Source organism: Prionailurus viverrinus, chromosome C1 (genome assembly GCF_022837055.1).
Source record: "Prionailurus viverrinus isolate Anna chromosome C1, UM_Priviv_1.0, whole genome shotgun sequence".
Lineage (NCBI taxonomy): Eukaryota > Metazoa > Chordata > Mammalia > Carnivora > Felidae > Prionailurus > Prionailurus viverrinus.
The window spans coordinates 134,449,802-134,474,827 of record NC_062568.1 but is presented as its reverse complement, the minus strand read 5'-3'; the positions used below and the strand labels follow the sequence as shown (position 1 = coordinate 134,474,827).

Genomic DNA, 25,026 nt, shown 5'->3' with positions numbered 1-25,026 from the left:
GGAACCTGCTTTGGAGTCTGTGTCTCCCTCTCCCTCTGCCCCTCCCCCACTTGCACTCTGTCTCTCTCTCAAAATAATAAATACATATTAAATTTTTTAAAAAAATATCTCTTGGAAATAACTGCATTATCAGTTCACAGAGATTTTCTCTCTCTGTGCATGCGTGTGTGTATGTGTGTAACAGCTGCATAAGATGTATTCAACCAATCTCCTATGCCTGAATGTTTAGGTAATTTCTAATGTTTTAATTTTTTGTGACTACTAGTACAATGAATAACTTTGTGCATATGCATTTTGCGCTGTGGGAGGTATATATCTGGGGTAAGATACATATTTTGTTAGATATGAAGGCAGGGATTTTCTTGTTTTGTTTACTGCCATACCCCCATTTTCTATAACAGTATTTGGCACATAGTAGACACACAGTAAGCATTTGTTGAATGGATAGCATGCTCTAACTTTCCCACGTCCAAATAAATGCACTCTCACGAAACAGGTTTAGGGTTTACCAAACTTCTGAGTAGCCACAAGAAACCATTTTTTACCCTTTCGATTTCATCTGCTGGTACACCTCGAAGACGGGCATAAAGATAAAGATGTTCTCGCCCTGTGAGCTGGTCATCGACTGCATCAAACTGAGGACAGTAGCCCATACTTTGATGGACATCAGATATGTTGGTTAAAATACTGCAAGAAGAAAAGGCAATTAGCAAGTTTCCTTCATAGAGGGGGTGACCAGAGAACTGGAGCTGGAGAGCTTCTGCCTGTGAGATAAGCAAGCTACCTCTTCTGCTTTGCTTCAGAAATGTGCGCAACATTTACAAATCAAAGCAGAAGCCCTTTGGTTAGAAACTGATGAACTCTGGAATTCTGAGCTTTGAATCCAATAGATCTTTTCAAGTTTCTCTGTCTAGGATAAACTGAGTATCTCTTACCCAAAATCAGCTTTACTTTTGGAGTGGGTCACCTCACATGTGGGTTTAAAAACAAAGGGAAGATCAAGTGTTAGAAAACGTCAGTGATTTTTGATCCCTTTCAAACATTTGGGAAATACAGAAGATGCATGCTTCTGAAAGGAAGTAAACTTGATCCATCTTTGTCTATTGGCAGATATACAGTAAGCGAAAGAGGAACCAGTCAGATCACTACCCAGAGCCAGACACTGTCAGGGAACAGAGAGGAAGTGAATTGAGTTCTATTAACTCCCTTTGACTGATATATTCTCCCTCAGTAGAAAATACACTATCTTGATGAAAACAAACTGTCCATAGACTGGTCCAATCTCTCCCTGCTTCCCTTGTAGCTTAGGGTCTATGAACAAAAGATACAGGCAAGGGGCGCCTGGGTGGCTCAAGTCAGTTAAGCGTCCGACTTCGGCTCGGGTCATGATCTCGCTGTTTCTGAGTTTGAGCCCCGTGTTGGGCTCTGTGCTGACAGCCTGAAGCCTGCTTCGGATTCTGTGTCCCTCTCTCTCTGCTCCTTCCCCACTCACACTCTGTCTCTCTCTCTCATAAATAAATATTTTTTAAAAATTAAAAAAAAAAGATACAGGCAATATGATGGGAGAGGCACCATGTAGTCCCCCACTATAACAAAAAGTACTTCAGGCATGGCTGAGCCAATTAAAACCACCCAGGAAAGCAAGGACAGTACTTTGCCAAATTCATGGGAGCTGCCCTCCCAGAGAAACCCAATCTTGCATCTTAAATCCAAAGTTGTGTTCCAGTTTCCATTTCATTTAGCTTCCCTCTTGTAGGTATCAGGCTGTGTCTTACTTGGGCTGTCATTTGATGTCTTATGGTAAATCCTATTACATCCTCCTGCCTGCTGTCCCTTAGCCCCTCAAGATCCCTTTTGTTACAACTGTCAAGTTATTTGCTTGGTTGCAGGTTAAGCTGCATCTACAGATGAGACAGATTAAGCCATGGCCTGGTTGCACCCTGCTTGTTTGCTCTAAACCCAACAGGGATGGCGGAGAAGGCTGGGGAACCAAATTCATCCTGTCTGAGCCATGTTCAGTGGATATTCAGCCATGTTGCTGAGGATGGCTTCCAGGAGACAGAAGGAGGCCTTAGTCAGGCAGTTGCTGAGTGAAGTACGTACTGCCTAACTCCTCTTATAAACCAGGGCAGAGGGTTCCTCAAGGCACATCTAATGCCTGTGAGCTCTGCTGTTTAAGGAGCAGCCTGGAAAATGGCAAACAGCATAGGTTCGTGTTCTTGATCCTGTGCCACAGAGGACCAGTGTGTTTACTCATACCTTATTACAGAGAACAGCAGGCACCCTCCAGAATCCAAGGACACATGCCAGTTTTCCCTTTATAAAGCCTTCTTGGCCTGGCAAAGCCAAGGATCAGCACAGAAATAGCCAATTCAGACTAAGGCCCCTGAAGGCTCTTAAACCAGCCCCCATTTAGAAACTTGATCCAGAGAAAGGATGCTTACCACAGGGGTTCTTAACCAGGGACTCAGGGAACATAAATGTGATTCAGGGCACAGTAAATTCCCTTAAACTCTTTGCAAAAAATGTATGGAAGGAGGTAATGGGGGATAATGGCATATGTATGTATGTGCACACGCACACACACACACACATAAAGTATGTTTTTAATATATATATATATATGGTTTTAAAAAAAGATTTTAAAAAAGTAATCTCCATACTCAATGTGGGGCTCAAACCTACAACCCCAAGATCAAGAGTCACATGCTCCACCAACTGAACCAGCCAGGTGCCCCAACAATGGCATATTTTTTAGGAAGACTGCGCAAGTGTTCATCAGATACTCAAAGGAATCCATGACCCCAGAAAGAGTAAGAACCACTGACTTAGTGCTTCCCAGAAGTTTCCAAGAATCCATGCTAAGAGGAGCATATCTTAACAATCACAATTAATTTCAGTTTCCCCAGAGAGTCTATGTCTTATACTTGTGGACCATGCTCTCTTGGAGGTCTACTTATCTACACAGCTCTTCCATGCTCTCAGAGTCATCCTCAGTACAGAATCTGATGCTCACTCTCCCTATGCTGGGATGAGAGCATGGCCGAGGACCTGCGACAGGCACCCTGAGACAGGATAAGCAAGACACTCACCTCTTGCCTGCTATAGTGGCATCGCCTGAAGTCACTGTGGTGTCCCCAGTAAGCATCTTGAACGTGGTTGTTTTGCCAGCTCCATTCACTCCCAGAAGACCAAAGCACTGAGGGAAGACACACAGAACTGGCCTCATCCTAGAGTCTAAGAAGCCTGAGGAATGTGGAATGTCAGGCCCTAGGGCAGGTGTGTGGGCAGGTGGGAGACATTCTAGACCTGTGCTGCCATTACAGAGGCCACTGGCCATGTGTGGTGCGGGCTAGCAGGATTTGCCACCCCAACATATGCCCCTTTGGCATAAGGATGATTTTAAGCTGAAAGCAATTAAGTAGCAGCAGATACGAGAAAAGCTCTCTGTCCTCCCGTTTGCCTAAATGCAGGACTTAAATTTATAAGGTGTCTCTTCTTCCCCTCTGTACCAGGAAGAACAAAAGTTAACTGCCAGAAACAACTTTGAAACCTTGGCCTGGAGACAGCACCAGAGGAATCTACATAGCAAACTTTGCTAACTAGACTTTATCTGCCATTACTTTCCTCCATATTTGCCTTCCTATAATTTGCCACCCCTACTGACTCCAGGTTCTTTCCCCTTTGTCTTGTCACTTCTCTGAAAATGTATCATTCCTTTGCTAAGATGCGATGCAAGCCCAAGTTCTAACCACCCCATGTGTCATTCACCTCTGATGGGTCCCTTGTGTAGGTGCCACACACGTGCTAATAAATGTCTGTTTGTTTTTCTCTTCCTAATGTCTTTCATCAGTCAAATTTACAGTGGTCTACCCAGAGAACCCAGAAGAGTAGAGGAAAGAGGATTTCCTCCCTTACAGTGACTACTGAGCACTTGAAATGCATCTAGTCTGAATTGACATGTGCTGTATGTGTAAAACACACCCTGGATTTTGAAAATGTAAAACACAACAAAAAACAAACATAAAATATTGAATCAATAATGTTTTATATACATTACATGTTGATGTGACAATATTTTGAATACACTGGGTAAAATCAATGATCAAGATTAATTTCACCTCTTTTCTTTTTTTTCTTTTAATTTTTTTCATGTGGCTGCTAAAAAATTTCAAGTGACCTCTGTGGCTGCATTTTATTTCTTTGGGATAGCTCTGCTTTAGAAGGGAGAAGAAGTGTGCACAGGAGTCCGCAGGGTACGCACCTCTCCAGGCCGGACTCCGACACACAGCCTGTCCACCGCTGGGCTGGAGGAGCCTGAATAAATCTGCAAGATGCGGAGAAACTGGACTGAGAACTGACAGAGGTTAGAGAGAGCAAGGGGCTAAGGATGGTTTAGGTGAGAACTACCAACATGAGGAGGTTATACGTTGGCACAGGTGTTCAGAGAAGTGTCATGAGCACTGGGAAATCTCAAAGCCGACCTGCCGTGCAGAGAAGGAATGGAGAAGGTTTAGTGAGGCTCGGTTGTACGGGCTCTCACCGAGGCCCTGTGCCAGTGCCCAAGATGAATACTAGGGAGAATGCTCTGGAATTAGGTGTTCTTGGAAGACAAGTTAAAACACAGTTCTGACAACCTTGCTTAAGATCAGGAAAATGAATTGCCTGCACGGGCATATTGCTGATGCTACCAAAGGCAAATTACAATGTTGTAATTATGTTGTTGTGCCATTTCTGGATCCAACTGGCACCTCAAAACTAACTCACCTCCACCTATTCCCTTACCTTGGTCAGTTCATTTAGCCTTAAGATATCAGTTTTATTTCCCCCACTAATAATTCTTTGTCTTTCTTCAGCCACATCATCATCTTCATCTATAATGGGCTCCTTAGCAGGCTCGGCAACCCTACAGGAGGGAAAGGGGACAGGACTGAGTTGGTGTACCGCGTCCCTGGAACTCTCCTTTTCCTATTACTTTCTTCCCGTTCCCTCACTTCAGCTCCAGCCTTGCCTTATATCCCCTAATGCTTGATTCTCAAAAGGCCTCCAAACAGGAGAAGAGTTAGACATTAGGCAGAGAAGGCAAGTCCTTGAGTCCAGAGTCAGCCTTGTTCCCAGTTCTGGCCTACCCATGTGTGACCTTGGGCATGTCACTAAACCTCTCTAAACGTCACCTCCTTCGACCATATGGTAGGGAGGGGATAACAGTGTTTACTTCATAGACCGTGGAGAAGATGAACTTGGCACAGCCTCTGGCAAAGAGTCAGAACTCAAAACCTGGTAGCTGTTATCATTATTAAAACACTTCATCTATGGTAAGCACTCAGTGAATGTCACCCAGCTCCCACTTATCTTTAGAACTAACTCCTCCACCAACCTTTTGGTCAACCCTTGCTCCCCAGCCTATGCTGGTCTTTCCCAATTCCCAGCTTCTGCAGGCATTTCCAGGGCCTCAATACTTTCTTCCTCCTGCCCTGCCAAACAGAATCTTCCCCATCCTTAAAGACACAGCTTCTTCTATGAAACCCTCCCTGACCACCCTGGCCTATAAACTTTCTTTCCTCCCTCACTGGGCACATCTAATTCATGTCTAAATCTTGCCTTGCTTACCATTTATCCAATCAACCTATTTTTCTCCATCTCCCAATGCCCTGAACTCCTATCCAGGCCACCAATGACTCTTGCCTTGCCTGGGTGCCCAAATGGCCTCCTGTCTGGTCTCTCCTTCTAGACCTGGAAGATCACTCACCTGCCTGATCAAAACACCCCAATTGCTCCCTGCTGCCTTCAGGCTTAAACTTGAAGTCCTCATCGAGGTGAGAGAGCATTTTAGGACTTGGCTCTGCCCAGCTCTCCAGGCTCTTCTCTCAGCCCCTTCTCCCTCCCCCTTCACAGCTATCCTGAACTCTCCACATGTTAGCATGTTCTCTACCAAAAGCACCCTTTCTTCTGTCCTTCCCTTCTTCTCTTTGCCTGGTTGCCTCTCAGCATAGGCATGGGTGTGGGCTTCCTAAAGCCAGAGATTGTGGAATGCTTCTCTGGTGCTGTTTCAGGCCTAATGTGGAAGACTTGCTCAATTGTTTGACACAGAGTTTGAAGCTAATGAGTCTGTTTTGGTAAACAAGTCTGCCTCCTCCCTCCTACCCCAAGGTCTCTTCAAGATGTGGTCAGAGGTACGGAAGGGGGCCTGTGAGGGCTGAGGGTCCCTGGACCACTGTCCCTCATAACCAGCACCACTTCCTGGTCATGTCATTTTATTCCAAGTGTGTTGACACCTATTATCTCATTCAATCCTCACGACCCTGTGAGTAGGGAGGTAGATTCATTTCTAATAACTTGATTCCTGGTGGATCAAAACCTAATATAAGTCTTCTGAATCTTTATTTACATGTGACCAGACTCAGCCTGAGAGGATGATAGGATAAGAAACGAAACACCGTGATTTGCAGTTCAGGACCCTGTGCTGAGCCCTAATAAAGGTCTGTCAGCCTGGATTGCAGAGGACTGCCTTCTGGAAATCTGAGTGCCCATGTCAGAACGAGGCCAGGCCTGGGTAGGGAAGAATGGCACAGCTGGGCTGGGTCACAGCAGGCAGACAGCCCCACCTCCACCCCCACCCAGAGGGGCACAATCGCTTCCCCTACACTGCTCCTGGCTGCAGTCACCTTGGATGTCACCCCCATCTTACTACTTGTCTCTACTCTCAAATCTCTAATTAGCAAAGGGCCCCACTTTGTCTATTTTCTTATGAATGCATAAATCTGTTTCCCAGTACTTTGGATCTCCCTTAAACGTTATCATTTGCAATGCTATCATCCAAATTGAAATGAGTATCTGTTAATTAACTGAGAGGGATTAAATATTAGTGACTGAAATTAAAAATTGTAATTTAGGGGCACCTGGTGGCTCAGTCAGTAGAGCGTGTGACTTCAGCTTAGGTCATAATCTCGTGGTTCGTGAGCTCGAGCCCCATATTGGGCTTGCTGCTATCAATGTGGAGCCCAACTTGGATCCTCTGTCCCTCTCTCTCTCTGCCCCTCCCCTGCTCATGCTCTCTCTCTCTCTCTCTCTCTCTCTCTCTAAAAAATAAATAAACCTTAAAAACCCTGTATTTTAAATACTTTAGAGTTTAGATTCTTCACAAACTCCAATGTGCCTATTTTAATGTGTCTCTCCTTGTGTTATTCAGTACAAGCCAGGCTTTAAGAGTGTAAAAACCATCATGGAGTGGGGCTGGTGAGGAGAGACGACCACATGGATATGAAGCCAAGTCGCTGGACAGAAGCAAGGAGCTGCCCTTGATACCCTTAGGGCAGCAGCCTGAACGTACCATCGGATGAGAAAGAAGTGGTGCTGGATGAGGAGAGTCAGGAGGAAGTACACCACCCCTTCTACTGCCATGGCAACCAGGTTCTTCCCAATCAGGTTCCACTGGAATGGATTTGAAGAGTGCTCCTCACCTGGGGACAGGAATTAAGTCCATTCAGCTGCCCTAGCTGCCCCTAAAGACCTAGTCACAACATTTGGCCCAGTTAGACCAAGCCTCAGGCAAAGCAGTAAGTGAGAGCTGAACCCACGTCTCATCTCAGCCTCTTGAGTCAGAGTAGGGAAGAGTAGGAAGCTAGTCTTGACCCCTCCTGTGGCTCCTCAGCCACAGAAACAGGCACCTGATCCCTCCTGGAGAGTAGGACACTACCAGAACAACCAGGTGTCCCCCTCCCGCCCCAGTCCAGGCTGCAGGTCTGGCATAGAAATTCCGGAGGCAGCCCTCCCACACGCAGAGGATCTGGGGCCATGTTCCACAGGTCTGGAATGCCACCCACCAAACCGGGCATAGACATCCGTCACGGCCTGGCTCAGTGCCAAATCAATGAGGCCCCGGCCCAGGCAGAAGTGGGGGAAGATAATGAGCAGCATCCTCAGCATGGCGTTGAATCTGAGTAGCGTCTGAAACATAGAAAAGCAGGACAGTTAGCCGTGGGGACCAAGCCCACCTGCCCTTCCTGAGCAGAGAGGGGCCTGGATGCCCTCATAAGGTGGAAGCAGGGGAAGGCCTGAAGAGACAGGGGGCCTAGCAGCCAGCCTGGCCACAGGAGGGATCTGTTACACAGAAACAGAGGTTTTAGAATACTCACAGGAGATGCTGCTAGCCAGGTAGCCTGCCTGGGGAGCTGTCGTTGCAGACTCACTTTGAAATTACATGTGAACCCTCCAGGGCATTTGTTTCCAGGAGGTACAGCAGCTGCTGGGACTTTGGCCCAGGCTCTCTCTCCTTTGGTACAGCTGTGAGCTGTCACTGGGTTCTGAGGCTCTTTCATCTGCTCCTAGCCTAGCTTGTGCCAAAGGAGAGAGGGGACCTGCACGTCTTCCAGCTCTGCTTCTCAGCTTCCACAGGACAGCGAGGTGTCTGGCTGCTGCCAGTAGAAAAGAGGGCCAGGGACTTTCTGGTGTCTGTGTTGAGTTGGGGGGACTTGTTTTCAGATGGTCAGACTGTGCTTGCTACTTTAGCCTAGCGATGTTGGGCAGACCCTCCCCCAAGATGGGAGAGGGGACACCGAGGGGCGAGGCTGACCAGGCCGAGGCTGCCCACTTCTCTGGCCCATCCCTACTGCACAACTGGCTTCTTCCTGGTCTCCACACCTTTGCTCATATGACCTCCTCTCTCTCACTCTCCTCCCCATATCCCCCCTCCCCTGCTCCCAGCATGATGCTTTTTTGCCCCCAGGCCTTTGCACCCCCAGCTTCTATTAATCATTGCTGTCAGGAAAGAATGCTCTCTCCCCTTCTGTTCTTGGCAGATTCCTGCTCTTCTTTAGAAAGCCAGCTTGAATAACCCCTTCTCTCATAAGCATTTCCAGATTCCCATGTAATATACCTACTTCTCTCTTCTAGTACTTATAACATTGCCAGCCAGGGCTAATTATTTTTTACTTGCCTACTGTCCTCACTAATCAGTGGTTCCCGGAGAACAACCAGGTCCTAAGTATTTTGGTGTATTTTCTAAATACCTTAATCAATGATTAGCTCAAAATAGGTACTTCATTGTTTGTGACATGGGCTAATAAAATTCTGCTTATTCCAGGCCAGGCTCAATTGTGTTTCCTCTACCCAGATTCTCCTGATCCCTGTAGCCCCGTTCTTTTGGCCCACTCTGATCTGTAGTGTTTTATCTGTCTCGTTCCTTTGCTGTTCTACCACACACTGTGTTATGGGATGACATGTACGGTGGTTCATATTGGTTCCTAGCTTGGTGCACAGGTCATTTCTTGACTGGAACAGGAGTTCCAGCAGGGCAGGATAAGCGGGTCACACTTGTTTCCATCAGCACATCCATCACACGGTGTTCACCTGGTTGATACCTCTTGACTCAGTAGAGACGGCAGCTACTGGGACCTGAGAGCCTGCTGAGGGATACTGGGAATTTCTGCAGCATCTGTCTATCTGATAGCTTACATGAAAGCAACCAGGCTTTATGCAGGGGAAAGGAGTATAATCAGTAAATGGTGGCTAAATGAGTGTAACCCTCAGGGGGGAGAATGTTTTGAGTTGCTTTGAGCTTACTCTTTAATTATTCTGAAGTAACACAATTTTTTAAGACTTAGTGGGCTGTGAGCCCATGACAAACAATTCTGGAGAGGAGGATTTTCAGTCTGCCAGAAGACTCTGCCATTGGCAGGGTCTGTGTTCTTTCCCATCCATCTCCCTTCTGGGGTCTGACTGTGACATGTTAACATTTTTTTTTTTTTTACCAGTCATGGGAAATTTTGGGTTTTATTTCTTGCTTAGTGGCTGCAGAAAGTCTGACAAGGTCTGGGAAAGCATCACTCAGGAGGCCATGGGATGGGGGGGGGGGAGGGGGGGTTAGTGCAGATTTGCCATAGGTCCTCCCAGCAGGGCCTAGGGGTAGGAGTAGGGACAGGGGCCACAGAACAGCAGTGCAGATGTGCTGGCTGGTGCTTACACTCTGAACTACGAAGACCTACTAGGGGAGGGACAGGCTAGAGAGGCCACTGGGGACACAGGCATGTGGTGAGCCTACCAGTGCTTGAGAGTGCTCCAGGCCAGCCACAGGCAAGGCTCGGACACACCAGGCTGGGAGTGGGAGTGCAAACAGAAACAGCCCTGGAGCCACTACCATTGTTTTAGGGATTAGTCTGGCCAGCTCTTTCTGGGCAAGGAGAAGTCTGGGGAATGTGGACAGGTCAACTGTAATTTATAACTCATAAAAATGAATCATCAGCACCATAAATTCCTAACCCTATCTTCAGGATTAAGTTTCATGTAGTAAATGTTATTCTGTTACAATTTGTATAAGAAAGTGGGAGAAAGAAAACATATACATTTGTTTATTTGTTGCCAGAACACCAAGAAACTGAAATGCAAGTTTGCCTCCTAAGTGACTGGGAAACAGGGGTAGGAAGGAGACTTCCTATGTGCCTTTTTGCTCCTTTTAAATTTTGAAATCACATGAATGTATTGTGTGTGTGTGTGTGTGTGTGTGTGTGTGTGTGTGTGTTTGTGTGTGTGTGTGTAGAAAACTGAACACCAAAGTCACCAAGGAAACCCTGAAAGAATAAGAAAATCTAAAAGCTTAGGATCACAAAAAGTCATTTATAGCTTGCAGAATGAGCTCAGAAAACCATGACACTCAGAGCACACAAATAAACTTAAAAGAGTTAAATGAGCTTAAAGAAAAAAAGGAAGGAAGGAAGGAAGGAAGGAAGGAAGGAAGGAAGGAAAGGAATGAAAGGAAATGAAAGGAAGGAGGGAGGCAGGCACAGAGGTAGGCATGGAGGGAGGGAGCAAGAGAGAGGGAAGAGAGGAGGAAGCAACAGTCATGTATGCACTAAGATTTTCCAGCCACAGTAATTGCCCATGGCTCTACCTGACCATCAAATACTCTCTAGTATTTTAGTAATCAAACAAGAAAGCCATGAAAGTTATGCTTACCTGGTTATTCTCAAACAATTCTAAGATGAAGGTGATGGCACTGCTGTTGATGCCGATGAACAGATTAGCACAAGACAAGGCCACATAGGCTGTGCTGGGGATATCAAACAGGAAGGATGCTGGGTACATCATGGGAATGACTGCCCATCTGTGTGAAATGACATAACTCAGTGGGACAGAACTCCAGTCTCTATTCCATTTTCTGTACCACCACTAAATATAATACATTCCCTTCACACGAGGTGACATGTTTGAACTGGTGGGAGTCCCAGGAAGACCAGAAAGCTACTCCATCCCTTGGTCTTTGTTCCTTATCTTTCAAGGGAGATAATAATGCCTCCCCTGACCACCTATGGGGGTTTGGTGAGGAGCAAGTGAGATGGTGGCTATGAATGTACCTATAAACTACAAAGCCTTTTACAAAGCAGAGGGGGCAGTCTCTAACCTGCAATGCTTCCCACTCTAGTCTGGATCACCAAACCTGAGCTAAGATCCCAATAGGCTCATCATTAAAATTCACTTGAGTTGGTATGTCACAGTCAGGCTGGTTCCTGAATTCTCTATTTCTAAGAGAGAGGAATAGAGACCATTGCTCTGGCAGGACTTTACTGACCCACGTAGGAAGGATCAGGTATCACTATCTCCATTTCATAGATGAGGAAACTGAGGCCCAGATTACTTGTCCATGGTTACAGGACAGTGTTATACAGTAAGAGGTAGGCCTGGATATAAAGTTGCATGCTTTGCTGTATGATTCTATGGGATTTAATCCTTGTGTCATCCTCTGGCCCTGACTCAGGAACAGCCTTTCAGCTGCAGTCTTCTGTGTGCAAATAACTCTTGGCCAGTACAGCTGGAAACACTGAGATGGACAGGCTGGCCACAGATGAATCAGAATCAGAGCTGGGTGAGGCATGGGAGAGTGACAGATCCCCAGACTCTGGTCAGGCCACAGTTTGTGTGGAAGAAGATTCATTTGAGCCCCAGGAACACCTCCATGTGTGGAGTCAGAAACAGAAGACAGACAAATTCCTTGTCGGTAGCTACACACCCTATTGGGTGCTGGAAGCTAACATGGCTGCCAGAAACTCTGTTTTTTTGTCAGAAGAGCATCCCCCTCCCCCGGCTTTCCTTTGGGCAGCATTAGCTAATGCCAAACAACTCACCCGTACAGCATGAGCAGTGCAACAAGGGCAGGAAGATTTTCCGGAGAAGTGTAGGCTTTCTTCTGAAACCCAATAAAGATGCCCACCACCAAAGCAGCGCTCACACTATAATTCATCTTGAAAAGAGGAGAACAAGGCACTTAACCTCTAGAGACCTCTATTTTCAGTTCTATAAAATGAGGGTTGGGGCAGACTCCTCCAGGACTTATTATGGTCTGGGATTCTGATTCTGTCTGAACAGTTCTTAGTTAGCAAACATATGTTAAGTCATCCTTTGTCCTCCTATTCCTCCCCACTTCCACGTCCCAGTGCAGGAAACTTTCAGCCTATATCTTTTGAAAGAATGAATTATCAAATTCCACCTAATCTTTCATTTTCTCTTTCTAATTGGTCACAAAGTCCTGTTGATTCTACTTTCTAAGCATGTCTCTGGATTCAGAAAAAACTTAAAATATTTAGGTCTTGGCCTCATGAATTTCAAATAGATGATACCATTTTACCACTTTATCCCTTTTCTTCCTTTCCTACACAATTCAGTCCTAAAGCCATCAGGATGGACAGGGAGAGGTGGGCACCCATAATGGGGTTACAGGAGGTGTCACAGTGGTCCCAAGCAGGATGAGAACCTGAGAAGAGTGAGGGCCCACAGAGGGCCGGCTGGTGTGGGGTATTGGAGCATGTCCTTATAGGGGTCGATCTGGTTGGGGCTATCAGAGCCAGAGCAGAATGAGGAGGACCTCCACACAGGGGTCAGCTGGAGCAACTAGAGGGGGATGTCCACATGAGGGAGAAGATGGTGGCAGAGATGGGAGACTTGGTCCATACAGGTATATTGTGCAGGCAGGTAAATGAGTCAGGGGTAACAGAAGCCAGTTCCTCACTCTTGAGGAAGAGTCACAAATATGGAAACACAGAGAACCCATGGTGTTGGGATTGGAAATGGAGGTTTTAGTGAGCTCATATTGTTTGGTGTGTAGAGAGAGAAATACAGATGTAAATGCATGTATATCTATGTATATACATACATCTCTGTCCATTGAGAAGGCGTGAAGCCACTGACACCTCAGTGGCAGAGAAAATATATAGCCCTGAGATCTTGGTTTCTGAGGATTATTTTCCATAGGAAGGAACCAGCGTTCCACAAGGAGATGGCTGATTCCAGGATAGGGCTGAGGGACGTGCACGATGAGCCTGGAACATCTCACTATGCCAGGGAGCATGGAGGTGCTCAAGCAAGATGAAGACACAAGTCGAGAGAAAACAAAAGTTGGCTTAAAGGGGCTCCCACTGGCCAAATGGGATAATCTGAGCATCAAAATAAATAAGAATGGTATCAGACTGTAATTAACACAGGAACCATTAATCCACATGGCTATACATAAATAAATGGAAAGTCTGATAACAAATAGGATATTTACATAGCTTCAAAGTACCTCTCCCCCAACTCTTATCAATTATAAAATGGAGGAACTCAGCAGACACCTTGTGACCAAAGTGACCATCATCAGTAATAGAACAAACTAAAATCAGAAGCTACCTGATCAGATGCAGTGAGAAGAACAGAGTACATTCATGATACCACTGAATGATACCACCATTCACGATAACCTGAATCTAATCATAAGAAAACTTGGGTCAAACTCAAAAAACATTTTACAAAATAACTGGCCTATGATCTTTAAAAGGTCAAGGTTGTGTGTGTCAAGAAAAGACTGAGGAACCATTCTAAATTGAAGGAGAGTGAAGAGAGAGGACAACAAAATGCAGTGACTCAGAGCTAGACTCTTTTCTAGAAAAGACATTATTGGGGCAATTAATGAAATTTGAGTGGCGTCTGAGGACAAGATGGAGGTGACCCACCAGTGCTAGTGTCCTGATGTTGACAGTTATGTTGTGACTGTATTGGGTGTGTCCTCATTTATAGGAGGTAGACATTGGAGGTACGAGGTGTGTGTGTGTGTGTGTGTGTGTGTGTGTGTGTGTGTGTGTGTGTGTGAAAAGCATCCTGTTGGGAAGTTACCCTCAAATGGCTTAGAAAAAAAGTGTTGAACTATTTTTATAACAATTTTGTGATTGTTTCAAAATTGAAAGAAAAACAGATGACATATAAAAAATAACTTAGGGGTGCCTGGGTGGCTCAGTCGGTTAAGCGTCAAACTTCAGCTCAGGTCATGATCTCACGATTCATGGATTCCAGCCCTGTGTGTCGGGCTCTGTGCTGACAGCTCAGAGCCTGGAGCTTGCTTCAGACAGAGCTTGCTCTGTCCCTCCCCCACTTGCACTTGCACATGTGCTCTCTCTCTCAAAAATAAACATTAAAAAAATAACTTAAAATATCCTATCTGTGCTGAGTGAATGATATAAACAATAAGTGTTTATTCATTCATTCATTCATTCATTCACTCATTCATTCAACAATGACCCTCAGGCATATGTTATCTTTTTGCCACTGGTTAGTGAGGGTGCTAAGCTCCAACACTGTAGATCCTACAGTTCAGATTCCAGGCCAGTCTTAAAATTCTAGAGCCTCAGAAGCATGATAGCATCATATTCACCATCTTCTAACTCTTCATTGGCCTGCCAAATGTCTACTTTGCTAATATCACTTCCCATCGAGATACCCACTCTACCCTTCCAGCCACAAATTTCTCCTTTGGCTCAGAGATCTCTATAGATAGGCAAACACATGGGTTAGCCTGAAGTATAAATTTTATAATCCTTGTCTTTAAAAAAAGTAGAATGCAAAGACCAGGACTTGAATAGCTTTTCAATGCAGGCAAGCCTAGCTCCTTTCATGTTTAAAGCACAGGGCCAGTGTGGGTGGCTACACGTGATGTTCTCATCCAAAGCGAGGCTTGCAGGTTCTGATTCCTCCCCATGCATTCAGTGTTTTCTCAGGTAGACAGGACAGAGAGGAAAGAACTTAGCTGCTACTGATGGATTTCTGGTTTGTAATGTTAAGTGATGAATGTGTTTAGGAAGCTGAGTAAGAGAAAAGAAATCATGTCTTTATAAACCCTAGTATTTATCATAATTATTAAAAACCACAGGGGCGCCTGGGTGGCGCAGTCGGTTAAGCGTCCGACTTCAGCCAGGTCACGATCTCGCGGTCCGTGAGTTCGAGCCCCGCGTCGGGCTCTGGGCTGATGGCTCAGAGCCTGGAGCCTGTTTCAGATTCTGTGTCTCCCTCTCTCTCTGCCCCTCCCCCGTTCATGCTCTGTCTCTCTCTGTCCCAAAAATAAATAAACGTTGAAAAAAAAATTTTTAAAAACCACAGTGAAAAAAGTTGTTTGTGTTGGCCTCCACCATGATATATCTTATCATAACATGAAGTAGAGACTCACGTTAGTCTTAGAATACTGGGATAAAATAAAGGATCTTGTTACCCACCCACAGTCCCCAGAAAACACGAGCTGGTATCATAATGATCCCTGCTACAATATAACTAAGCCTTTGCTACCAATTTATTTTGATCCTGTGGCCTGTCATAAATAACCCACCCTGACTTCTTCCTGCTCCCAACAACCTTGGTTGTCAGAGAGGTGGTAGTCTGCTGTTGAATTGATAAATAATTTTTTCTTTATGTTCCCTAAAGTGGTGGCTAATTGGATTTAATGGGGGAAACAAAGTAAGGCCACTGGGTAGGGTTGCCAGATTTAGCCAATAGAAATATAAGATGCTCATTTAAATTTGAATTTGAGATAAACAACCAATACTTTTTTTTTAGTGTAAGTCTGTCCTATGCAATATTTGGGGGGGGGGGGGGGTTGAGTGGGATATACTCATACTAAAATCATTGTTTTATCTGAAATTTAAAATTAACTGATGTCCTATATTTATTTGGTGATTCTACCACAAGGGAAGTTCCATCCTCCCCCTTTTAGGGGTAGGTCAGGATGTAAGAAGAGAATATAGGATGAAGGACCTCTTGATATTACCTCTTCAGCTCCAGATTATGTCCAGAAGGCTAGCCTCATGCCTGCAGTGCAATGATTATTCAGTGGGTCAGAAGGCCCCTTGGTGCCCTCACTCAGCAGTTGTTAAGCTGAGCCCCACATCCTTCCCCAGCTCGGGGCTTCTAATTCTGTGCCTTTCAAAGAGACCGCGAACACACAAGGCCCTCGGCACAGCACCTCCTGTAGCCCTGACAGTATGAGAGCCCCACCCTGCCATGTCCCCTCAGTCAGAGCAAACACCCGCCACCTTGGGCCTTGGAGGCAAGGGAGGTGCCATGATCTGACACTTACAATGTCCCAGAGGAAGTTGGTCAGCCAGTAGGTTATGGGGCTCACTCCACTGATAAACTGGAGGTGCTTGGCTTTGTTTACCCTCTCCTGGATCAAATAAAGGACAAAGCTGGCTGGGATGAAGGACATGGCGAAAATCACACAGATGGCAACCACAGCATCTACCGAAGTAGTCAGCCTGCAGCAGGACGAGAGACAAGGGGAGACAGAGGTAAAGAAGGAGGAGCAAATGCAGGAGAAAGACAAAGTTAGACTCTGGGAAGTCCTCACCCATCTCCAGGTAGCAGCCTCCAGAATCCCCTTCAGTGGCTGGAAGCTTGTCGCTTCACTCAATTGTGCTACTCAAGCTGGGTCAAGGTTAAATGGCTTGAGTAGCTGTGGCTTCCTGTTCCACATTACAACTGAATACTAATATTAATGTGAACATTGAATATTTTCCATGTTAATATGATAATCTAAACAAATTTTATTATGTTTTCTAATTATCTGTAGATGGTATATAGAAATGGATTTTTATATTAATCTCATATACTATAATGTTCTCATTAGTTCTCATAATTTGTCAATAGATAACTTGAATTTTCTATGTAGAGCAATAGGGTGTGTGAAATCTTGTTAAGTCACGTTTTCAAGAAACATATCACAACATGGAGAAATGTTCATAATGTAAATTTAAGTGAAAAGAGTACAGGCCAGTTACATAGAAGCTTGGCTCTATTCACCCTTCCCTGGATTGAAGAGAAAGCATGTGGCTAAGGGGGCAGGTGTGGGCTGAAGTCCAGCCTGAGCTTCACATACAAACTATGACCCTGGTGTGGGGCAGTGCCCTCACAGAGAAAGGAGTGCTTTTTGTGCTGCCCTGATAAAACTACAAAGAACATGATCCATACATATAGTAAAAAACAGAATAAATAACTGGAAGAAAACACACAAAAATGTTTAGAGGCAAAAACTGTGTAGGGTTACGGCAAGTAAGTTTTTAAAACCCTATTCTATAAACTGACATATAAAAAAATAAATAAAAAATAAAATTCTAGGGGCGCCTGGGTGGCTCAGTCGGTTAAGCATCTGACTTCGGCTCAGGTCATGATCTCACGGTCTGTGAGTTCGAGCCCTGCATTGGGCTCTGTGCTCACAGCTCAGGGCCTGGAGCCTGTTTCGGATTCTGTGTCTTCCTCTCTCTCTGCCCCTCCCCTGCTCATGCTCTTTTTCTGTCTCAAAACTAAATGAAAACATTAAATGAATTTAAAAAAGCCTATTCTATAAACTTTATTTAATGAACATGTACTATTTCATATACTACTTTTATAACCTCAGAAGATTCCTATTTCTTATTTCAGATTCAAGAGGCTTAGCAGAAGACATAGAAACTTGGACTGAGTGAGAACTGGTGTAGGATAGACTATTCTTCCTTAGTTTAGGGCCTCAGAGGGTATCCAGAGGAAGGCCAGAAGGGACCAGGGCCCAAGTTTTAGCTGATGACATTTGACATGTTCAGGGCCCAGTGTTCAGGGCAATATACTGGGATAGGAAAACGTGGACCCTCACAGCCTACCAGAAGAATTCTGCACTAACAAAGGCATACCCACCAAAAACAGGCCTCAAATGGAGCACATATACTACAAAATTGCACAAGATTATTGTTTTTTACTGCCAGAAAATGTGCAGTAAGAACCTAAGCTTGAGGAAGGCAAAGATCTATTGATATCTTGAAAACCTGGTCATCTGAGGGATATTACCAGAATCTAAGATGATTACTTCTGGGGAGATGAAAGACTGACTCAACTTTCCCAGTTCCTGGCAGTCACTTTGCATACTGGAAAGGAGAATATTTGTGTAAGCTCCAGGAGCAACTTGTTATCAAGACCTGAAAGGGAAGAGAACTATATACATGCTTACTTTCCAAATAAACACTAAGAGAAAGAATGGCCAAACAGTTTGGTACACAAGGCGTTTGAAAGTCTCATATTCATGTGTGCCTGATTTAACAACCTTGCCATCCAGCCCAGCAGCTCATGTTAGTGAGAATCCTCTTGGGGTGTCCAAAGAATGGAGAGGGTGACAAGCAAGCTGTGAAGTTGGGGGCCATGGTGGCTTACACTGTGATCTCTGAGAGCTGCTCCTTGGTCAGGTTCAGGGGCTGGCTTATGACGGTGATGCCATACTCCTCAGGGTTCTTGTCCTTGTGCAGGCTGGCCCGTAAGATGGCGTTATGAGCCACGTTGAGAAAGCTCACCAGGGCATGCCAACCTTTGTTGTTAAACCATACCTATGGGGCAGAGATAATAGGCTTTATTAGGTGGTGCTACAGCTGTTTAGAGAAAAAATGAGCTGCAGGAAAAAGAATGTAAGGAGGAAGAAGGGTTTGGCAGCTGGAAGACATTCCATGCTAGATTTCAACAGGAGAAGGGATGGAATTTAATTAAGCTGGGAAAACAAAAATCAAATAACTAGTTTATGCGAATTTTTAGCTCTAGGGCAGATTATATAGGGCCCATACCTTAATGTTGTCTTCAGTTTCTAGGTGTTTCAGGAAAGCAGGCATTTCTTTAGAGGCCTCTCTGGTGATGGGGCCCTAGAAAACCATAATGAACAAGCACAAGGGTTTCTTCCCTGCTTAGGCCTCATGATCATTTGTTTCATGATAACCAGCACGTCAAAAGTTCTATTCAAATCTTCAGTCTGTTTACATACCCCGCTCACATTCATTATCTGGCCAAGGTGGCTTAAAAATCCAACAAGTGCTTCCCCAGTGATGGGAAGAACCGGGAGTTTTCCTCCGATGGAAATTCCTCCGTACCTGACAAGGAAACAAGAAGTCCTCAAGTCAGTGCCATGAACTGTGCTTGTGCTGCTTCCTACTTGTCAGTAACTCTCTCAGGTTCTGAAGGGAAATGTGTACTTTGAGGGGGATTTTCTGGACCAGGGAACAACATGGCTCCACTTTACAAACCTACTATTAACACTTCCATGTTGCCTCCGGGATAAATCCTAATCTTTACTGAGCTTGGTCTCTGCCTACCTCTCCAACTTAGCCCCTCCTCATGCTTCCCTCAAGTGGCATATTCCAGCCACATCAAATCACTTCCAGAGCCCCTGATGGTCCAGGCTGCCTTAGTGTCTCTGCCTCTGCGGGGCTGCTAGCTTCCTGGCAGTACCTTTCCCTCTTTTGAGCAACTGGCCAACTCCAACTCATCTGTTATACATCATCTTCTCTTTGAAGTCTTCCCTGACTCTCCTTACACTCCAACCAATGATTCCTTTATGGGTCCACTTCTGTGCTTTGCAGGCACTTCTGGCAGCAGTGGACTCACCTTCATCAGGTCAGGATCAGTCCCGCTGGGCCTCTCTGTCCGTGCCTCTCAACCCCAGCCTGCCTCCAGCAGCCCCTCACCATCCTCTCTGCCTTTAGCCCCATAATTGGGGTCCTAGCATTGGCTCTCCTGCTCTAACCGATCTTCCACAGTGCTTGGAAGTCTCAAGTGATCATCCTCAAACACTGATCTGAGCCTGTCGCTCTCTGGTTTAAAGCCCTTCAGTGGCAGGATAAAAGCCAAACTCCCAGACAGGATAAAATTAATGTGCTGCTTAGGCAAGGCAGAAGAGGGGAACTTTATTTCTCAGGGATTTAAACTGCACCCCCCCCCCAATATTTCTGCTTCAACTGAGGCCCCACACTTCCCTCTAGGGGGATTTCCCTTTCGTGGTTCAGACTCTACCCAGGAAATCAAGTCAACATCAGCTCTGCTTTCATTGTAGAGGTCCTATTCCTGAGGGACCCTGGGAGGACAGCTCATTCTTAGAATATCCCTGGATGATCCTCCAAACCTCTGAAACCATTTGAGCCTCCAGAATGTCCCAGGAACAGGGTGAGTCTGGGCCTGGGCCAGACTCCCTGAAGCTCGAAAGGGATGTGCCAGAGTGGCAGGGCTTAGGTTATGAGTCCTCTCACTGCAGCCTTCTACACTGTTATCCTTGTGAAGTTTTAGAACCCTCTCCAAGTGAGAATGCTCTGGAACTCCTCCTCAGGAAATACCACCTCCCATATAGATCCTCTGAGATCAAATGCTGAGCACCTTCTGTCAGAGCTACATACCCTTCAGGACGTGTCTTGTGAATTCCTGAGTACATACAGAGCAGCCCACATGGCTTTGAGGTGTGGCTTTTTTTTTATGTGCAATTATTTTAGAGGGATATGAGATTTTAATTTCTTACAAAAATAGTTTCTTACCTCTGTTCATTGACCCAGAATTTGCTCTTTAAGCTGAAAGCCAAAACAAATCATACGATGAATACCATAAGTAAGGCAGTAGTTTTAACTTTCCTTCCTAAACACTCATTGGGGCAGCTCAGTCCTCCAGGGCAGTTTTGCATTTCCTGATATCCAAACAGTGTGGAAGCCTCCAGGCCCAAGGGCTGAACCCAAATACACATGCAGAGGAAGGACCATACTCCACCATTGGCTCTCCAAGTCACATCCCGCATGCTGGGCCCTCTGGGTGGCCCTGTGGTCAGGTCATTCGTCAGACCATCTGGACCCAGAAAATATGGACCACTATACCAGTTCAGAGTGAAGACTGCAGCCCTCCCATCTTCCATCCTGCATAAATAAGACTCTAATAATTACCTGCACACTTGGGAAAAGTTCTGACTTAGTCTAAGCCCAAAGTTAAGGACTGAATTCCAGCCAATCAGGGGTAAAATTATAAGACAAGAAATGAGCAGATGCCAATTCTAGACCTCATAGTTTAGGCCCAGAAACTATCACGGTCATCAAGCACAAAATCCCAAATTCCATATTGCAAAAATTTGTTGCTGAGAACAAAGTTTGGGTGGTTGCTGTTTATTATAGTATTGAATAAATTCTATGCACTCTGCTCTTAATTTTTGTGCTTGGATGGCATTTTTCATTTTGCTAACTGCTGGCTTGGCACTGCCCTCTCAGCAGCGGCTCTCACCACCAGCAGTGTGTTCTGAGTCCATTTATCCCTTGTTCAGAGTTTGATAGAGGAAGCAACTGAATGCACTACTAAAATTAGTATGTTTTAAGGCCTCAGAGCACATGGGGACTGGATTAGGGTTTCCTTTGACCCTCTTTTTAGAGCATGCTGTTGTGGATCTCTGATAGGGGCTGCTGAAACCACTCACCCCGGGGTGGAGCCTGATAAGAACAGCTGCAGAGCTGAGAGAAGCGAGCACTTACGGAAGAGCTCACTGACATACTAAGGCAATGGAGGTGATAATTTACAGCAATGTGCAGTTAACCTGGCCAACCTGTGGGCTCACTCACACACTGCCATCCCACTGCCTTTTTCCTATGTTGGTCTGATTTTTTCCTTTCTCTTCTTTGCTTCTTACTTTCCCTCTTGCTTCTCTCCTTTTCTTCTACCTTTTCTCCTTTACTCTCCCTCTAAATGTGGTCTCTGTTTCTTAACCAGTTAAAACATGAGGCTGCATTACTGGATAAACTCTATGCTTTCTTATGTTACTTTTAATGCTGCATGGGTTAAACTTTAAGACGGGTTGGCTTAAATAAAACAAAACAAAACAAAAACAAAAACAAAATTAATCTTAAATTACATTTTACTTGTATATGCCTCAATTGGTTTTTTTGGTTGGATGAGGCCCTCAAATCAGGGAAAAGAAAATTTTCCACTGCCCTGATAGTTGATACATTGTGAGAATAAACTATCTTCTGTCTCTAGTTAATATTTTCTACAGGAAGCCAGGATTAAAAGTATGAAAGAATCTCTTCTTACCTGCTTCGTATAAGAGCAGGATATGTTTTTACCAAGAAGTCAGAGATGTTCCTGTTTGTAAGATCTTGTAGAATTTCAGAGCTGTGCTGTATTCTCTGAGGCAATGAGACATCTGTGTTAATCACCTTGGAATCTGATGCTTGTTCTTCTCCAAAAATTATTTATGGACTCAGCTGCTGGGAAAATACTAACTAAAGCACGGGCATGTGCCTAATTCCCACACTAAAAAGTGGGAGTCATCTTTGGCCCCTCTCTTTTCTCCAATCCATTTTCAAGGTAGGATAGAGCCAACTCCAAAACAAATATCCTCATTCCTCCGGTTCCAGACTGCCACCCTAGTCCAAGCCTCCACTCAGATCTCACCTGGACCTCGACACAGACTTCCAGACTGGTATCCCTCATTCAACCCTGGCCTTCCAAAATCCATTTTCTCCCTAGCAGCCAGACCGAGCTCTAAAAATATAAATCAGAATACCCCACTCCATGCTTTCCATACTCAAATAACCCCTGGGATCCTCTGAGGATCATCACCACGGCTGCCACGGCCTCATGATCTGGCCCTGCCCTGCTCTCTGAGGCCCTCTGCCGCCACTCTCCTTACTCCTCACCCTCCCCACGTATCTTCCCTGCATCTCCAGTGCACACTCCTCATTCCTGAGGTCGCTTTGCACTTGGCAGTGCCTTCTGCCTTCTTTGCTCTGCCCGGACAACCTCAAACGGCTAGCTCTTCCTCATTCAAGTATCAACCTACATTTTTCTCCTCAGAGAAGTATTTTATATTTCTAGTCATTCTCGATCATAACCTACTGCTGTATTATCTTCACATCTGCATCTCTGCCTGAAATTTTCTCTCCAGTTGATCTGCTTGTTTCTCTGTTACCTCCCCATAGGACATGAATTCTGTGAGAGCAGGGACTTTCTCTGTGGTGTCCCCAGCACTCAGAATAGTAGCTGGAAGGTAGCTTAAATAATAAATTTGTGACATGAATGAAAGAAGTCAAGCAGTGCCTTATAATTTACAGATTGTAATAATACACTTCAAAATATATCTAGAACTGGAAGCTTATTTCGACTTTAGAGGATTCAAAAAGCCCATGAGTTTGGCCACCAGGTGGCAATACTACTTTAAATTTGGGTCTACACTGTTCAGTTTCTGGTCAATCAGGAGCCTGGGGTGTCAGGGGCACCACCCAGATGTAGCTGAGGGGATTTTTGGTGGCATTAAAAACACATCACATATACCATCACATACCATTCCTTATATTTTTATACACTTTCTGTCACCCTTCCCCATTCCCATTTTACTCCTTTTAATTCATTTTCTTCACTTGGTTCCTCAAATGCTAGGAGAACTACCATCTACTGACCGCTTACTGTGAGCCAGACATTGTATTAAATCCTCCATATATGTTGTCTCCCTTCATCCTTATACTCTTATGAAAGAGGAACTGTTGCTTTAATTTACAGCCAGAGAAATTGAGGTCCAGAAAGCTCAGCTAACTTGCACCAGGTTACAGAACTTGTAGGTGATTGGTCTAGGATTTCAATCTCTAGCTGTCTGTCTCCACAGCCCAGCTATTTTCACTCTATCACCCTGTATTCTCACCAAGCTGAGAATGGTACCCAGGGGACCTAGCTACCCTAGGCTGGAACAATTGGTGGTGCCTGGTAATTTGTGAGAAAAATTTTTTTTAATTCTGTCAAATAAAATACTCCTACAACTTGATCTCTGTGCATTCTAGAAGTTAGGGATGGAGCACTTCCACCTCAGGGCCTACCACCATTCAAAGAATGTTAGGGCAGCAAGGGACCCTAGAGAAGACTGCATCACCATCCCCGTTTTCCTGATGTGTACAATTTACTACCTCTGAGTGAAGCCCATACCCTTTGGCCTTATTTCAGGCTGAATAGGAGAGTGTGTCTGAGTGAATAGGGTGAGTGGGTATAAATATGAGTATGTCACACACACACACACACACACACACACACACACACACACACGGCACCTCCTGTGCAGATGCCTGAGATTCAATTTTGTTTCCAAGAGAAGCATTAATGATAGTGAGGAAATGCAGAAGTGACCAAAAAAAAAAAAAATCACAGGAACTGGCTCGTCTTTTCCCAAGACTCGGCTATGGTGGTCTGTTAAATCCCACCCCGCCCAGGGACCAAGGACTAACTACTGAACAAAAGTTCCTAAGCTAGGCAGGCAGCTTGAAGGTAGGATTCACAGATGAAATGAAACCTCACGCAGCTATGCTTAGCCTTCTTTCCCTGTCTTCCCAGCCAAGGACTTGACATCCAGTGTCTCACCCTCAGTGTCCTGATGCTGGATATACCTGAGTGGACACGGTCACAGGGCCCCTCAGTAATCCCAACAGAAGCAAAGCTTTCTCTTGGGGTATAGAGAATTGGGGCAAGTTCCCTGATTCCCTACTATGGAATCTCTATGATGCTACAGTGGCTGAGTTGTGATTCAAAGGGAAAACATATTGCTTGAGAAGTATAAAGCCATATGCTTTTAGCATAAAAAAAGAAAAAGGAGGATGCTCACAAACACAGAATCATTTATAGGCCAGCAACTGTGACTGACGCTATGGTAAAATTCAGTTGTCCCCCATTATGTGCTCTAACTTTCTGCTGTAGGCCATAGTAACATCCTTTTATCTTGGGTACAAGGCCACCCAGAATAAATACTATAGTTCCTAGTCTGCCTTGATGTTCAGTTGTGGTTAATCATGTACAAGAGAAAGTGCAGTGTGGTAGCTTCTGGAAATCTTTCTTAAAAGATGGTGTATTTGCACACTGTCTTCTCTTCTTCATCCCTTCTTCTATTCTGCTGCCAGAGAAATAGATTCTGCCATCTTGGGCAGTGAGGCTGAGGCGTGTTTACCATAGAGGAGC

The 25,026-nt window shown here is 45.1% G+C and overlaps 1 protein-coding gene across 1 annotated transcript in view; it reads right to left on the bottom strand.

The window, feature by feature from the left end:
• The window catches only part of LOC125172011 (retinal-specific phospholipid-transporting ATPase ABCA4), a 105,522-nt gene that overhangs the window by 12,461 nt on the left and 68,035 nt on the right, over positions 1–25,026 (bottom strand). Inside the window, exons 26-39 of the mRNA XM_047869409.1 lie at positions 22,123–22,217; positions 20,595–20,627; positions 19,058–19,163; positions 18,864–18,938; positions 18,463–18,632; positions 16,364–16,541; positions 12,117–12,232; positions 10,951–11,098; positions 7,824–7,947; positions 7,331–7,460; positions 4,786–4,906; positions 4,265–4,327; positions 3,093–3,199; positions 546–687 (exon numbers count right to left, since the gene is read on the bottom strand). Coding sequence (XP_047725365.1) covers positions 546–687; positions 3,093–3,199; positions 4,265–4,327; positions 4,786–4,906; positions 7,331–7,460; positions 7,824–7,947; positions 10,951–11,098; positions 12,117–12,232; positions 16,364–16,541; positions 18,463–18,632; positions 18,864–18,938; positions 19,058–19,163; positions 20,595–20,627; positions 22,123–22,217 — 1,608 coding nt within the window. The remainder of the gene's footprint in view (positions 1–545; positions 688–3,092; positions 3,200–4,264; positions 4,328–4,785; positions 4,907–7,330; positions 7,461–7,823; positions 7,948–10,950; positions 11,099–12,116; positions 12,233–16,363; positions 16,542–18,462; positions 18,633–18,863; positions 18,939–19,057; positions 19,164–20,594; positions 20,628–22,122; positions 22,218–25,026) is intronic.